This window comes from Manis javanica, chromosome 12 (genome assembly GCF_040802235.1).
Source record: "Manis javanica isolate MJ-LG chromosome 12, MJ_LKY, whole genome shotgun sequence".
Classification (NCBI taxonomy): Eukaryota; Metazoa; Chordata; class Mammalia; order Pholidota; family Manidae; genus Manis; species Manis javanica.
Window position 1 is genome coordinate 32,143,985 of NC_133167.1, and position 17,880 is coordinate 32,161,864.

Here is a 17,880-nt window from a genome sequence, read left to right on the forward strand (position 1 = left end):
GGAAAGCCAAGAATCCTCAAACACATTGTGTCTGAGCCCTGGCACCTTCACTGGGCAGCTGAGTGAACATTCACGCTGTGTAAAACAGAATGGGAACTGACTTTCATTGAGCACCTACAAGTTAGGCACCATGGAAGGTGACATTCAACAATTACCTTTATTTCTCAGAGCTGCCCTGCAAAATGAGACAGAGGGGCACAACATGGTCCATGCAAGGAGAACACAGTTGGGATGCAAATGACCCAGCATCATCTGGGCACTATCTCTATGTGGACCTGGGAGAAAGCCTGTTTCCTCCTGTGTAAAATTGTGCCCCTCCCACCAGCATGGACCCTGGTACAATTGTGTACGTCCTATGCCTAGCACATAGGTAACACTTTTTAAATGATAAGATTGTTCCTGTTTTGCAGATTAGGGAATTTGGAAATCAGTAATTTCCTCAAAGTGCCCCAGGTAGTACAACGTGGAGTTTGCACTTGCCATTCCATAAGGAGCTGATGATTTAAAACTTTTCTTATTAGTATCTTTCCCCTTAGTTCAGCCCTTTGAATAACTCCCTCAGCTAACAGCTCACATGACAGAGCTGATGCTGATGCACATCTTACACCGTGTTCACAGCAAATACAGACACGCTCAGAACTCCTTTGAGCCCAAAGCCTGGTAGCTCTTTACCAGTCCGACAGGGACAAGGATCGTTTAGGGTTATAATCGTCACCTGTCCCACAGTGGTGTCAGACGAAGGGGAGCTCTCACACTGGATTTCAGGTCAAAATAAAACATTCCAGGAGTAAGGCTACATAGCTAGGATATAATGCCGTCGGATGTCAGTACTCTGTCCCTGTTATTTCTTGCTTCCACCTGGTGGTCAAAGGCTGAAAAAGCAGGCGAACTGAAACTAACTGGGCGTCAGCAGGGTCCCTCTGCCTATGTTTTATAGTACGACTGATTCTGGGTTCCTGCAGGGCTTTCAGGATTGCTTTCCTGCCGTTTGATTTTCACTAAGTTCCTACAGTGGAAAAATCTTTCCATGTGCAGTGTTCTTTTCTGGGGCTGAAAGCTCCAGGATAATCCCGGATGCCTCCCTGCAGCTGAGCTCATGTCACAGATCAGGCATGATTTTCAGCAGATATTTCTTTAAAAGTTTGGAGGCCTCTGTGGACTCCAGTCCCTTCTCAATGGGAACAAGCATCAAAGAGACAGGAGTAAAATGCTTTGCACGCACTTCAGGAACTAATTGCCAATTTGGCAAATGCATTGACTAATGTCATGCACTGTTATTTCTAAATCCTCTCCTGTCCTTGACCCCCAGTATCTAGATGTAAACTTGGAACCATTAGTGGAGAAGGATAAAGTCTTCTGGTGCCTCGAATGGAATTGAGAGGGATTTAAACTCAGTGCTTTTGAGTGTGGTGAAATGAACCCAGCAGTACATTAATGCTGGGATTTGAGCTCACACAGCATGAGGGCTTTCATAAACCGTGTTTAAGGAAGCAAACAGCTAGGACAGACCCTTTCAGTGGAGCAAACTGAGTCGGATGAAACAATCAGTGGCACATTAAAAACCACAACTGGGCTGCAATCATGTGGGCAGAAAAAGAAGTTTTTCTTTATCACAGGATCTTTGCATCTAATGAAATGGTGACTGGACAACCTCCAGAGGAGTCAGGCCTCCGTTTACTTTAGCTGAGAAATGTCTAAATATTTGGTTGATTCTCTTAAAAGCTTTACATGATTCTGTAGCAAACTGGTCTCAAAGGTACGATCTTATTAGCTCTATATTGCCATTGGAAAATCTATTTGAAGGGAATTTGGAAAAGAAAAGTCAAAAGATATTACCACTGAAAGTACAAATGTTAACTTGTTTTTTCCCTCTCAAAATTAACTATGTTTCAAGTCATCCAAATGCTTAGTTTAGGACCAACACCTTGCAGTCAATACTTCTCTTCATTGATTCTAAATGGTTCTCTACTTCTTTTATACGCTTTATTCCTGGTGGTTCCAGTTGGACCCAAAGGGTGTGAGCTCAAAAGGGAAGGACTCTTGAGTGCATTTTCTTGGAGGCAGGAGAGGAAGCTAAGAGGGCTGAGGGAATTTGTAAAAATGTCTACAAGCGTCTGTCCTTTAAATGCACACTACTGCCTTGTATTAGCAGATTTTAGCCAAGATCACTAACCTGTTTCCTTCAAGTTTCTAGAATCCTCTCTGCCACAAACCCAGGACATCCCAGGTAAGGCATCAGCTGGGGCTGTAAACCTTTTTGGATTTTGTCATAGTGGAATCCCGTCTAGCATGCCATTCTTTAAGATTGCTTCCTGTGGACTCTTACTAAAGATCACCAAAACGTCTCCCCTCCCCCACTGCTGGAGTCCAGCACAGCCCCAGTTCACGGCTAGTTTGATTAATGTGTCTTGGCTAATTGTGTGAAAGATGGCAGGCCTTTAGCAAGTGTGACCAGTTTATTGTTCAGCCAATCACAGGCATCTCAGTTAGCATGTGAAAAGGGGGTGTGTTGCCAGGGGAGGGTGAGCGTTCTGGCGGCTGAGTCAAAGGAGGAGCATTTTGGGGGGTCACAGAGCAACACCCACTTCTTTGAGGGGATGTTACTATGCTCTACTAAACCTGTAAAACTCTTACTCAAAGCACTTTTTTTCTCCTCCCTCGTTTTTTCAAGGAGATCTTTTTTCCCATGGTGCAACCAGGCAGGCCACTGGCTGCTCCGCAGATGGAGTTCACGTTCCAGGGTTTTTAATATTTCACTTTTATATTCCTGTTAGGGAATGATCTGCTGAGAGCCTGGGAACCCGTGCTCGTCGGAGCCCTTCACTGACATGGGGAGATAGTGCTCTGAAAGCTATCCCAGGAGAAAAGATGAAACAAAAAAAGCCTACTTTAAAGCCTACTTCTCAATCTGCCCACATCAAAATAAGACAACTGGCCCTTTGAAGTGGAGGACAGAGTTCTCAGCCAGCTTGCTTAAAATGGGGAGGTGAAAGGAAGGAAGGAAAGCAGGAAGGAAGGAAAGGAGGAAGGGAGGGAGGGAGAAAAGAAAAAGAAAGAAAGGCAGGCCAGTGTCTAAAATTATACACCTCTCTTCCCTTGCCCAGATTTAATCAGGCACAAGCGTCTGAATTTATGGCTAGAATACCTTCAACCCTGCTCATCGGCATCCCAAGAGAACAGGTAACTAGTCAGAGAAACTTGTCCAGCTGGGTCTACACAAGATGTTGTGTTTTTTTAATTTTTTGTTTTAAACCTGTACAAACAGAAACTGTTGTCCTCCTAGACATAGTGCAGACAAGCTCTGGGAAGGGCAGAGTGGGCCTAGATGGACACTGGATGGTTCTCCCAAGTTCTGAGTTCTCCGGCTGCCTCAAAATTGCTGTATGACTGAATTCAAAGTTTGGGGGCCCTTACTACTACTTAGAATGAAAAGGAAAGGAATGGGAATTTCATCCAGAATGATGTTAACAGTACTCCTTTATGACACTTTTTTGGCCCCTGTCTCCTCTTCTGTTCCCTGAATTATTGGAGCTCAAGTGTGTGGAAACAGTGCAGCAGCTTGGGTATGGGGTTCCCGGGGAGGGGGCTCACAGGGGCTTCCTGATTCACATACGGGTGTTCCTGGAACACAGATGTGGATGGCCTGTTTATTTATTTATTCAGATGGCCTTTTAAAAACAGTCCTTATGATTAAGCTACCAAAGTACTAACCCATGTCCAAGATACACTGGACTGTCAAGATTTACAAATGCAAGGTTAGACACCTAAGGTTAAAACACCTAAGGTTATACTCAGCCTGGCCCACACCTACACACTGCCCAAGCCATCCAAGCAGGGCTCACAAATGAGACTCTGTCCACCCCATCTAATGAGGAGGACTGGTGAGAGAGTGGGATGAATTAATACAAACCCACGCTCTTAGAGACTCCAGAGTGTACCATACATCTGTGCAAACCAGCACATAACACAGCACCTGAAAGATGGTAGGTGCTCAAAAATTGTTGACTTATTTGAATTAAATTGATTTCTCACTAGAAAAACAATACAGACTGTGAATCCTATTGATGTTAGGCCTGGAGAATTCTCTTCATAAATAAAAAATTGCACATTACTTTGAAGCAACAGCAAAATGAGAAATGCAACATATTTCTCACTGTTTTATTGGAACCCAGTTATCTTATTTAGTACACATCTGGCAGGGAAGCATTCTGGACAAGTTTCTATCATGATTGTTCTCACCATGGCATTCTGTATGATCACTGTTTATTTGCCTGAACCAACTTGAAACCCAAATGTTTGAAGTTTCAGGGAACAGTATACGCTCACCAGGGCAGCTTTGTTTTGACATCATCCAAATTGTCTTCTATAACCATCTGTGACCCTAAACTTCTGCTTGCAACCATGTTACAAAGCTGAGAGGTCTCATTTTCATCTGGAGAGAATGGGTAGGAAGAGGTATAAGGTAGGATAGGAAAAGATGAGAACCAGGCTCTCCTAGAAGCCATGACAATTGGAAATAGGACCTATTGTAGACTGGACCATGGTCTCTTCAAGAAGCAGGGTTTTTTCCCCTATCTCAGGCTAAAGGGAAAAGCACCATTCCATGCCCTGTGGCCACAAAGTGGCATTTTTCTCAGGTGTCAAACTTGAACAAAATAGAAATGGTGAATCTTCTGGCCATTTAGCAATGCATATGGTCATTTACAAAGCAGCAGAAATGACATTACAGTTAGTCTTTAGCTTGCTGTAGGGTTTCCATAGTCCTGGTCAGTTCAAGCTGCCTGATCCTTATGTAGAGCTGTTTGAGTAAAAGTATTAGAATCAAGAGAAAAGAAAAAGTATCCCCAGCCTCCTGTGTCTTTTGTTTCCTTTAATTGCCCTTTTAATTTCCCTACAATTTCTTCCTCTCATGAAACCCTTCCAGAATAATCTCAGACCAAAGTTTGTAATGAGAACAATTTAGAGAAAATCTATTTTTAGTAATGAGATAATTTAAGAATATAAAGACTAGAAAATCTGACTTGGGCCATATTCCCCCTAATTTTGTTCTTCTTGTACATAGCTACCTCCCCTTAAATTCTGCCAGCAAGAGTCCAGCTTTGCTTCTCTAGCCTCTGATACAGCCTTTCATCCTGTACTTCATTGCCTGTCCTCTCCCTTCTGTCTCAATGTCCTTGAAGTGACTAATCAGATCTGTCTAATATGGCCTTGGGACCATTTTGCAAAGACTTTCCCCTTGGGCACTATTTCCAACACTTCCAGATCCACCTCTAGGAGCCAGTCTTGGAGGACCAACTGTGTGACAGAAAATGGCCAAGTGTTAGGTCTAGAGATAACAGGTACTCTTTTGTATAATCTAGAGACATCACACCTAGACTGTCCTAGGCCTAGTGAGCCTCTACTTCTCCTCTGTGGCATTAGCTTTCTTTTTTTACTTTATGAGGTACGAGAGTTTAGCAAATAAAGTCAAGAATAGTCATGGGGCTCAAAATTGAGGCCACCTTTTGAGTTGCTCTTTTGAGCCACTGTGTATTTGGAAACGGACATGGAACCCACAGTAATAGTCATTTCAAGTTCTTATTCAGCTTGCTACTTGTGTTTTACAGAATTGGAGAACTGACCTAACCTCAGCTACTATTTCAGTGTCCTTGTAAAACGATTAGTCAAGGAATATTCAAATCTAAAAATTCATCTAGACCTATCTTCACTGTTAACAATAAAAGGACACTGTTTGTGTGAACAATACTCTCACATTGCTAATTCTCAAATCATTCAGAAGCTCAAATCAATATTACCTGGATTGTAATTAGGTAGCTGGGAAACTCCAGGCCAGGTATCCTCTGTAGGGACTCCCAACACCTATACGAAGCCAAAGACAAAGGTGAAGGGGGAGACATGGACAGGTTAGGCAGGAAGAGGGAAAAAATTGCTATACATCCCATTATGCCAGCTGATAAACACGAGAAAGAAACTTTATTGTAGTTTCTTGGGCAAAACTATAGTGTATTTGTATGGTTCTGTGATGGTTAATTTTATGTGTCTACTGGGCCTACTAAGGGAGGCCCAGATAGCTGATAAAACATTATTTCTGGGAGTCTCTGTGAGGGTGTTTCTGGAAGAGATTAGCATTTGAATCAGTAGACTGAGTAAAGAAATCCACCCTCACTAATGTGGGCAGGTATCATCCAACAGGTTGAGAGCCCCAACAGAACACAAAGGCAGAGGAAGGGCAAATTCTCTCTCTCTACTGGAGCTTGGACATCCATCTTCTGCTTTTGAACATCAGAGCCTCCAACTGAATTATACTACCAGCTTTCTGGGGTCTCCTGCTTGCAGATAGCATGTCTCACCTCTACAACTGTATGAGCCAATTCTTAAAATTAATCTCTTCTTTCATACTTCTAAATATCCTATTGCTTCTGTTTGGTGAGCTGTATTATAGGTCCTGAGACTGTGTTTTCACTAACTCACTTGTTATTCTGAGGCGATCATACAGCTTTGTTTGAAGTTAGTCTCACCATTAAATATCTATTACATGAGCACCATGTATTAGATGCTACTTTGGGAGCTGGGGATATAAAGAGGCAGGAGTGACTGAGTGTCTTTTTGCCTTGCATCAAATATATGCACAGGATGATATATATATATATGTGTGTGTGTGTGTGTGTGTGTGTGTGTGACTGTATAATAAATAAATATATGTACGTATGTATGTATGTATATCTCTCAACAGGAGACATTTAGCTTAAATTATGCCTCAGCATGGGCACTCAGCTGTTTCCCAATGTGCTCAAATTAGAAAGGATTCAGATTGCTGACCTTTAGGCAGTGGAATGTTGACTAAATATGATTCCAAACCTAGCTAGTCCTTTCTACCAAATTCATCTCATCTGTTCATTTTCTCTGTGGTTCAGCAGCTTGGAATATGGTATTTGGTTTTTAACTGGTGGGTTGTAATAGTAACAATATCCCTTGAAAAAGAGCTTATTTATGCTTTGGATTACCAAACTGAAGCTCTAGTTTCTAATTACTATGAAAATAAAAGTCTTCGGGAGTATAAAGTCAAAATTTTGGATGAAGTCAGATTTTGGATAATGCTGTTACTGTGAGTTCTCTGGTAGGCATCATCTTACCATTCTTTTAAGATAACCATACCATCCCAGTGTCAGTTCTAAGTGGAAGCTAGAATAACCTTGTTTTTTGAAATATTAGTAAAATACTGGTAGCTTTCATTACACCACTATAATGTAACTCTTCTTAGAAGCATTCTCAATATAACTCTTTTTAGAGGTATCTCTTGTAGAAAAAAATCTAGTATATCTATTTGTAAAATGCTGGATATAGATGCCAGTCCAATTGTTACAACTGGAAGTCAAACACCAACAATGAAAGACAATAATCAATGGGGAATCCAGAATCTTACTATCTACCCTTGCTGAGAGGTACACTTTGTGGCGCCTGTTGAGCTTGTCCTCGAACAAGAAACACCAAAGTGCTATTTTCCCTCATAGAAGAAAAAATTGTGCCACCCAGTAAAATCTTTCTTTGATCCATTCTCTAAACAAACTGAAAAGCTATGGAGAGGATTATAGGCTTTTCCTATCAACTACCCTGAACCTGAGGGAACACTAGGGATCCTGGAATCCATTTTGAAAAACCAACTGGACGAATTCTTCTCTTGTGGGAGAAGGCCAAAGGATGGGAAGTTAATTCTTTGTTTTGAACCTCCCATTTTATGTATTTGCACGGATGAGCCTGTGGGTGGGATTCCCATTTACCCATATGCTTCTGTTGGCTGGCAAAAGCACAATGAGAAAAAGCAAAGCTAGTGAAGAGAAAGCAATCAAAGAAATAAATAATCACCACAATCATATTTTCTCTAAGGTGGAAGTTACCAGAATTGTTAGTTATTTTGTATTATGTTTAATTAAAGCCAACAAGATGGATACCAAAAGTTTTTTAATATTATGCTGAAAGCTTTAAGCTTGGGGTTGTAAAAGTTTGAACAAAAATTCAATACTCTTTACTTGGAAATTTGATGCTCAGCCCCTATTTGAAAGTTACTGAGTTCATTTGCACTTGAGAAAATCACTAAATCTCCATTTCACTGTCTGGGAAACTGAAAACCAAAAATTGTTGATTTACTCTCTCCCTGATGGCTCTTAAAAAGCAGCTAGTGAGTCCTATGTTTGAAACCACAGTGGGCTGCTGGGGCTGTTTTCTGCCTTTGTTGGAATGGAAACTGAAAGCATTTTGATTAATGGACTTAAAGACTGCATAGTTTATTTTATTCTGGTATTAAAACTGTATTGAGGATTATTTGCTAAAAACACTTATTGAAAGAACTAAATTTCTAAAAAATTGATCAGAAACAGGTAACAGATATTCAGATATAAACACACACATACACAGACACACACACAAACACACACACAGAGGCATTCCAGAAAAATGGTAAAATAAAGATTCAGGACTTCTCATTGTTATCTTTATTTCTAAAAGTGAGATTTCAGGATAAATGTGGAGGAACCTTGTGGTTAAAGGTTGGGAGATTAGAATGGACCAGTTGCTTTGAAAGAAGCAATTCCTACATCAAATGTTACAGAACCCAAAATAGCTTTCCTATTCTCATCTGTGTAGACCACATTTAATAAAATGCAAATTCAGGAGCTATTTTAAAGTTTAAATTTCTAATTGCTTGAGCCATAGTAGACAACACACAGCTGAATGTGGTGACTTTCTCACATTGTCCTCTAGAGCGTGCAAACGTAGATGTGATAACAAAACTGTGATTTCTACCTGTTGGGGCTACTAAATCAAGATAGAGGAGTTCGAGAAAAGACAAGTTTCCTCCCCTGCACACAAAACCCCACTCTGGCAATATTTCCCAAGACACCCATATCAGTGACTGTCAGCAAGGATGCTCCAGATGCCTGCTTGAAGCAAGCAAACTTGAGAGGGAACAGGACCAGGATAAGCAGTGATAAAACCCCTCAGTTTAAGACACTGACACATGCTAAAACATGGTGAACCTTGAAAATATTATGCTCAGTAAAATAAACCAGACACAGAGGACAAATGCTGTATGATTCCACTAGTACAAGATAACTGGAATAGGCAAAGTCAGAGAGACAGGAAGTAAATGAAAGGTAGGGTCTGGTAGAAGGGAAGATGGGGGTGATTATTTAGTGGGTACAGAGCTTCTGTTTGGGATGATGAAAAAGGTCTGAAAATGGACGATGTTGATGGTTTCGCAACTGTGAATGTATTTAGTACCTATGAACTGTACACTTAAGAATGGTTAGAATGGTAAATTTTACGTATAATTCACCACAATAAAACAAAACCTCTATAAAAAGGGGGGAAATATACAGATGACTATAGTACATGGCATGGAAGCTAGAAGACACATAAAAAGGAAACACAACATGGTGCAAATGAGGTAGGGATGACTAATGAAAAAATGGAACCACACACACAAAAGCACCTTGACCCCTTAGGAACTGGTTTTGGGTCATGATAAATAGTATACTTCTCTCACACTAACATGGTAAGTCTTTGTTTTATTAGGGTTCTATGAAAATACAGTGTCTTCTCTTCAGCTGACAAAGATCCAGGACCAAATACATGGGTGAATTTGAGCTGGGGGTGGCAGGGCAGGATTGTGCTTGAGTAGTAAGGGCAGAAATTGCCCTGGGAGCTTTGAGGCAATAATGATGGGGAGCAGGTGGATTCAAGGGCTGTTAAAGGACACCAGGGGGGTTCCTAACCACTCATTCCCAAGGTGCTTATGCGTGTGACAAATACCACAGTGTCAGTAACCTTAATATCTCAGCGCAGATGGATTGCTTCGTCCACCTCTAAGGCAAATTTGAGTCAAAGCTCAAAATGCAGACATTTCTTCTCCTTAAGGGGAATTCTTCTCTTACCTCCCAGATCTTCTCCAGCTGTTCAAGGATGTCAGAAACTCCAGGAAACAAAGGCTGACCCTGGAACATTTCAATAAAGATGCAGCCTGCACCCCTAGCAAAGGAAACAAGAGTCAACCGAACACTTTCAAGGAAACCATACATATGGAACTGAACTACTAGCATACCTCCTCCCAAGAAAAACTTTGGGGACAGTTAAATAGGGGCTACATGCTTTTTTTTTTCCTACATGAGGAAAAAAAGTCTCTATGTCCAACAAAAATAAGAACAGCCTGCAGCTTTTTGTTAAAATGGAATGCAACCAGCACTTAGGAACACAAGATAGATAGCAAGCATTTTAGCTCATTCAAGTTCATTAACTATCCATTTTATGGGAAGAGGGGGAAGTACTGAATCTCCAAATTGAATACTCCTTTTTTCTGAATCTAGATGCTATCACTGTAAAAGGCACCATTATTGTATGTACTATTAAGAAATGAAAAAAACCCTCCAAGTTTAACTATGACATGATCAGAATGTTTCTTTTATACTTCTTGAAATGGTTGTCATACACTTAGATTATTTTATCATATATCACACTTGCACATGCAAAAAACAGAACATGAAGTGAAATAAATTGGTTTAGGTACTCCTAAAACTTGTCTGCATGGAGCATTTGACTCAGACTCTGATGCCTGTGTTTATCCACTACTGTCCTATATATAAAGAGTTTGATGATGCAGCATTTCTTAAAGTAATCCATAAAAAAACTGAGAGCCATTGGTATTGGGCTCCTAAGCTGACCTTGCAATTATGTAGAGTTAGTCTACTTTTTACTCTTGCTTAAAGAATGTTGCCAAACATATCTGATTCACTCCCTCTCCACAGCCATTGGTTCCTAGGGGTTAAAAAAAAGAAGAAGAAGGAAAAAAAAGCTTTCCTGTCTTCAAAACTTTCTTCCAAGTTGCTGCCACCCATTCTGCAACTGTTGATGCTGGCATGTTTGATGTTTACACATGTGCAATGGTGACTATAGTCACAGTTGCCACCTGGCTGATGGCTATTGTAAGATCCATCCTGATTTAACAGAGAATGTGCTTCTTAAGATAGATCAAATTGGGTGAAATATAAATTTTCTTTCCTATCTAGTCAAACTGGAGAGTAATTTCCAGTAGTAAGGAATTCCCAGGAAGGAGTAAGATTTATTTTGCTAATAATGCACATTTTTATTCTTATAAGTCTTTGAGTGATAAAAATGGTGCAGGTGACTGATTACAGAGATTATCCCCATGGTTCAGCACTTGACTCCAAATCCCTTTCACCATAATACATGATTTTGCAAATTGCCTTAATCAACTTGACATTTTTTTGTGTGGCAGACAAAGACAGATATTTAAGAAAAATATTTTATTATAGATCATCATATTATTAAAGATTTATTATCAAGTTCATTTTAAATATGGTATTAATATTACTCATGTATTTGCTACACATGATAAGTTTTTACTTTTCCTATCTGATTGTAGATACATACTATTTAATTTACTTTAAATTGTGTAGGAGAAAGATTTCTTGATAAACAAGTTTAAGGATAATTTTCATCTTGTGTCTTATTTGGGAAGAGAATAAATAGTTTTTTTAAAGATTGAAATTTAGCTGTATCTCATGTCAAAAGAGACAAAACCTGTTTTTATAACCTAATATTTGGTTTGCATTTATAATAATCAACTAGCTTATTCTTAGAATTTTGTGTGTGTGTGTATATGTATATATATATATATAAATGAAAGATGGCCTAAGTTTTTCAAGCAGTTTTTTTTCCTCCCTGAAACATCAGGTTGTTTTTATCCCCAATTTCAAAAGAGCCAATTTGGATGTAATGGCCACCAGATTTACTTTTCACTGATTTTTCATGTACAAGAGAAACAAGATACAAGAATTTTGATCAGACAAATATAATTTAAGAATCTGGTGAATAGCTGAAGGGAATTTTTAAAATTCTTGTCATTTCCAGGCTCCTCATTAGTTTGTAGTTAAATATCCATCTTTTTTTTTTGTTTCTTTCAAGCAACAAATATAAAAGGTATAAATTAAACAACATATGGAGGAGAATCAAAGTAATGGAAAACTGTCAAATGTTTAAAAAGCATCCCAGTTGCTAGATACTGAGTCGGTGAATGTCCTCGAATGGTCTCCACCCACTAGAAGGCCCCAGGGCATCATCAGTAGGATTCAGAATCAGAATCACAGCTAGGTTTAAACCTGTAGTCCCCTTTTTCCCTTCCCCTCAGAAGGCATTCAGTGCTTAGAAAAAGCTTGTTGTCTTTTCATGTTTTTTCTTATTAGTGGCTGTGGGGAACCAAGATGTCCTTTTTACACAATTTCTTAATGACCTTTACCTTCTAGTACACCAGGATGGTGTACAAAATTATGTAAAATATATTGGAGAAAGCTGGATATTAAGGCCATTATGCAAGAACAACAAAGTAACAAAAGATGTTTGTGTTACATAATAAAATGATATTACTTGGTTGAAATTCTCCTTTGTATTTATATGGTTGGTGCCTTATAGGCATTCTCTTGAGCCTTTCTTTTTAAGCTTCAGTTGGGGGCAGGTTAAAATCTTTCTCACTGAACAAATCTAGAGTCTAAGGTTATGTATTTTTATATATACATGTCATGTATGTGTGCGCGTGCACCTGTGTGGCATGGATGAACTTAGAACATAGATAAACAATTCCTAAGTCGATTCTACTACAGTTTCTGGAATATCCATAAATACCGTAAATATCAATGCATTGGCAAGAAAATAAGTCCGTGCACCTTAAGTTTGAAAGATGAAAGATATTTTCTAGGTGTAAGCATTGTTCTTTAAAAACTATACAATTCATCGTTCTATTTTTAAATTTGTTCTTCAAAACTTTTATTTTTTTATTTACTTCTTATACAAGTTTGTATGGCTTTCATACTTTTGATTTACTTCTTACCCAAGTTGTGTGGCTATCATCTATTTTGCCCACCTCAGACTAGCCTTAAGCAAACACTGAAAATATCCTGAACATTCAGGTCTAAATAGGGAACCAGATTCTATTTCTTTTTATTTCTCTGTTTTGTTCTTAAATCTTCATTCCTCTGGCTCTTCTCACCCTGCTTATCGTTAGGCTTCTCAGACAATTTTTGCTCTGTGGAGATACCCTTGGGGCAGCCCATGTAGATGAAGAGGAACTTCACATGCAGGGGAAAAAAAGGTGGAATCAAACTGTGAACCTTTCAGAAAGCAGAGACACACGGGGTCATTTTATTGCTCCAACTGTCATTTTACTGCTTCAACTGTGGTTCTTCAGTTAAGTTAGAGGTAACAGCTTACATGTTTTCTGCTTTTTCTGGCTATCTTCCTAACCTTTTCTCTATTCTAAGCATGAACAAATTCTTTTATAGAGAGAAAAATATTCCTCAAATTCCTGAGGCCATCTCTGGGGAAATAAACCATCTCACGAGTTTTAGGTTTTCCAGAGGTGTAGGAAGCATATAAAAGTGTTGTTGGAAAAAATGAATCAGTATTTCATTTTTTACTGTTGAAATTAATTCAGAACAATATAATACATGGCAGTGACATGACATTTCTGTTTCCTTTCCCTTGGGCTGCTCTTTACATTTGGAAGTTTGTAGCAAGAAATCTGCAGTCTCTCAGGCAGGGACAACTTTCCTTAGTCTTAAAACCCGCAGATGCCTGAGGTCAGTTTTGACTAGAGGACTTTGTGTGTCAAAATGAATCCTTCTTTAAAACCCAGTTTACCACAACATGGATGAGCCCTGAAAGCATTATGCTAAGTGAAATAAACCAGACATGGAAGGACAAATATTGTATGATTCCACTTACGTGAGAATAGTCAAATTTATAGATACAGAAAGTAGAATAAGGGTTGACAGGGGTTGAGGGGAGTAATAGGAAGTAATGGTTTAATGGGTATAGAGTTTCAGTTAAAGATGATGACCCATTTTGGAGATGGATGGTGGTTTTGGCTGCACAGCAATGTGAATGCACTCAATGCTGCTGAATTGTGCATCTGAAAATGATGAAAGTGGTAACTTTTAAATATAGTACAAAAAAGTGAAAGCAAAAACAAAAACAAAAAAACAATGTAATCATCCTAAAAATCATCCTAAAAAATCCTAACAGGAGTTTTCCTCACTGAAGTAGTTAATGGAATCTTTTAAGTTCAGGCATATTACATAAAGAGAGAAGAAAAGATGTTGGGAGATTAGAGAATGCTGGCTGGAAGTCCTGTGAATAACCAGTATGTCCTACTTGTTTATTTGCCATAATCTGCTTCCGGTCCTTCTGCTGACCTGTGGCTTCCAGGGCTCATTGTGAACAAGAGGCTCTTGCACTGTATGTTATAATTATTTTCTTTAAGACAAAGGCTCTAATGCTCACCCACAGTCATATGCCTCCTCTAAAGGCATTCAGTTGGTGCCCTATGGGGTTGCAAGATAGGATTCCCCCCCTTTTTCTCCTTTGTCAATTGGAATCTTCTCCCTATGCACTTCCCCTCTTACCACTCTGAAAAGAAAAAAAATGGGAAGTGGAATCTCAATATAAACACCTAAGGCCTAACAATTACGTAGAATGAGCAAATACAGTAAGCTCAAGGAAGATGCCTATTGTTCTATTTCTACATTACTTCTTGAGTTTTACTGGGCAAATAACAGTAACAATAGAATAAATAAGAGTAATGACAATAATTTTAACTTACAACTGAATTTTCATTTTGTAAGTGTTATTCTTCATCACTAAATTTATGAAACACTTATCAATGAAATAACATACATTTTTGTATATACAGTAAAGAGGTAAGGAATACATAGTTTAAGAAAGACTTAAACAACTGGTAAGTGAGCTGAAAGAATTACCCAGAATGCAGTAGAGAAAGTTAAGGAGACAGAAACTATAAAGGAGAGGATATGAACTGTGAGTAATAGAAAGATATGGTCTAATAATCTTTCACTGGAGTCGAGAAAAGAGAATGGAAGAGAGACAACATTCAAAAAGAAAAGGACTGATGAAAGACAGTTCATCATTGGAAGATGCACCATATATACCAAGCAAGGTATATAAAGAGAAATCCACACTAGACACTTGATAGTGAAAGATCCATGATAAAAAATTTTTTTTTAAAATCTTTCAAACACCCAAATAAAATGAGAGATCACCTGCAAAAAGAAAGACAGTAGGCTAAAGCAAACTTCTCCATAATTAGGCTAAAAGTGAACTTCACAACACCAACAGAACACAAAGCAGGGCAATGATCTCTCCAAAGTTCTGGCAAAAAAATAAATAACCATCAATTTTATTACCTCCTGGCAAGAGCACCTTTCGACCATGAGAGTTTAAGACACAAAAACAGTTTGCCACCAATAGGCCTACACTAAATAAAATTCTAGAAGATTTACTTCAAAAGACAGGAAAATTATTCCAAAAGTAAGATCTAAGGTACATGAAAGAATAATGAACAGTTTGAAGTTTATTTGCACTTAATGAAAATAGCTTCAAAGTATACAATGCAAAAAATGGATAAAGTTATGACAAATCAACAATACAGTGAATAATTTCAACACACTTTTCATGGTTAGGTGAAAGACAAAAAGAGATATACAGAAGATTTGGATGACACAATTAACGACCTCAAAATTTGGAACACGGTAAAAATAAAAACCTGTAGTGTGTACCAAACAGTTTGGGGATACACATTCTTCACAAACACATGAGAAATAACTGCAAACACTGATCACATTCTAAGCCAGTGATTCTTAGACTATCTTTGGTGAAACACCAGGTTTTTCTCAATTTGGGGGGGGAGGTAATTTTTAATTTTGAAATAATTTCAAACTTACAGTAAAGTTGCAAGAATAGTAGTAGAAAGAACTCTCTAATACCCTTCAAACAGATTCACCAGTTGCCAATGTTTTGCCTGTTTCAGTTCATTATGTTCTCTGTATCTAAGTATCATTATCTATATGCCTATTATCTATCTATCTACTTTTTTCTGAAATAGTGGAAAATAAGTTGCAGATCATGACTTCACCCCTACTAAATATGACTTCACCTCTAAGTACTTCCCATATGTATTTTCTAAGAACAAAAGCATTCTCTTACATAACAACAGAGCAATTATCAAAATCAGGATATTTAACATTTATCCAATACTACTATTTAACCCATAGTCCATATTTAAATTTCAGCTCTTGTCTCCGTAGTGCTCTTGAGCAGTATTTCAGCCAGGATCCAATCTAGGACCATGCATTGCATTTAGTCTCTCTAGTCTCCTTTAATCTGGAAAGCTTCCTCAGTCCTTCTTTGTCTTTCAAAACCTTGGCCCTATTGGGGATCAAAATATGCTACCCCAAAATATATCACTGTGGTATAAGGATTAGTTCAGGCTGAACACAATTGACAAAAAACAAAAACAAAAACAAAAACACAGGACAAGCTCTCTGCTTCCCCCATCTGCCTGAAAGATGGTGTAAGCTCCCCTTGTGAAGATGCCCCCCTCACCCTGCCATATGAGGAGAGGTGGACAACCTTAGCAGAGACAGAGATGGCACCAAGAAGAATCTACATAAATAACCCTTGCTAAGTTACCCTTATTTACCATTAGGGTCCCCCATATACTTACCTTCCCACAATTTACCACCCCTAAAGAGTCCAGAAACTCCTTTCCTTTCCTTGTCACTTCTTTACAGGTTTATCATCCTTTGTCAGAATGCCATTAAAGCCTCCAAGCCTAGCTGCTCCTTTGGGGGTTTTATCTTCTTTCCATGAAGCTACCTCATGTCACATAACATTTTTAACATCAAATAAAATTGGTCTGCTTTTCTCCTGTTAACCTGTCTTTTGTCAGTTTATTTCACAGGCCCATTCACTAAACCTAAGAGGATAAAGGAAAATTTTCCTCCCCTACAACCCTTTTAAAAAGTACAGGCTAGTTACATTGTAGAATATCCCTCAAAGTGAGTTTATCATTTGATTCAGGGGTTTTCCTTTTTTGTTTTTTGCAGGAAAACCACATAACTGATATTGTATCCTTCTCAGTGCATGCTATTAGGAGACACATGATGTCAGTTAATTCCATTATTGATAATACTAACTCTCCTCACTTGGTTAAGGCAGTGCCTGCCGAGTGTCTCTACTATAAAGTTACTATTTCCTTCCTTTGTAATTAATTAGTAATTTGTGGAGAAGTACTTTGAAACAATGTAAATATCTTAGTCCTCATCACATTTCCTCTTTAGTTTAGCACTGATGATTCTTGTTAGAACCAATTATTACTATATTACAAAAGAGTGGTTTTCTAATTCTATCATTTCTTCCCCAAGGTATTAGTTGGCATTCTACTGGAAGGGGGAGCTTCCCTTCTTATCTGTCTGTCCATTTAGCTATCTATCTTTAGTATTAACTTACATGTTCTTACTTTATTCAGTGCGTTATAATCCATTACTCTCATTATTTACTTTGATGCTCAAATTGTACCAGCTTTGGCCAGTGAGAATCTCTTCCAGCTGTTTCCCATACCCTTTTAACATACTCCCATCATTTTTTGATCATTTTACAAAAATTGTTCTGCTTAAGAAGGTATCCCTGGCTTATCTCATAGTTTCCCTGCCCCAGCCTGAGAATTGGCCATTTCTCCAAAAAGTCCTAGTTCTTTTTAGTAGGGAATGACATTGAGAAATCTAAGATCTGAGTGGTAGATCAACACTTACATAAAATACAACAATAAATTTCTCTTTTTAAAAAATGCATCTAACAAAATTAAATGCAAATCTTCTCCAAGGGAACTCATCTCATTCAAGACCTCAAAAAAAAATCTCCCACAAACAAAATTCTAAGGAAAATTAGCATATCATATCACTGTTGAAAACAATCTAACATGCATGGAAAAAAGATACCATATTCAAGAACCAAAAGAAA

General features: G+C 38.4%; 1 protein-coding gene and 1 long non-coding RNA gene across 6 annotated transcripts in view; one reads left to right on the forward strand and one right to left on the reverse strand.

Annotated features, from left to right (window-relative positions):
* The window catches only part of LOC140844992 (uncharacterized), a 57,888-nt gene extending 47,867 nt beyond the window's left edge, over positions 1 to 10,021 (forward strand). The window contains exons 2-3 of the long non-coding RNA XR_012123609.1: positions 3,105 to 3,180; positions 9,937 to 10,021. This is a non-coding gene — a long non-coding RNA (uncharacterized lncRNA). The remainder of the gene's footprint in view (positions 1 to 3,104; positions 3,181 to 9,936) is intronic.
* CDK15 (cyclin dependent kinase 15) overlaps positions 1 to 17,880 on the reverse strand; it is a 73,354-nt gene that overhangs the window by 27,104 nt on the left and 28,370 nt on the right. For all 5 annotated transcript variants that reach the window (XM_073218333.1, XM_073218336.1, XM_073218332.1 and 2 more), the window contains 2 exons: positions 9,930 to 10,023; positions 5,796 to 5,859 (listed from right to left, as the gene is read on the reverse strand). In XM_073218333.1, coding sequence (XP_073074434.1) covers positions 5,796 to 5,859; positions 9,930 to 10,023 — 158 coding nt within the window. The remainder of the gene's footprint in view (positions 1 to 5,795; positions 5,860 to 9,929; positions 10,024 to 17,880) is intronic.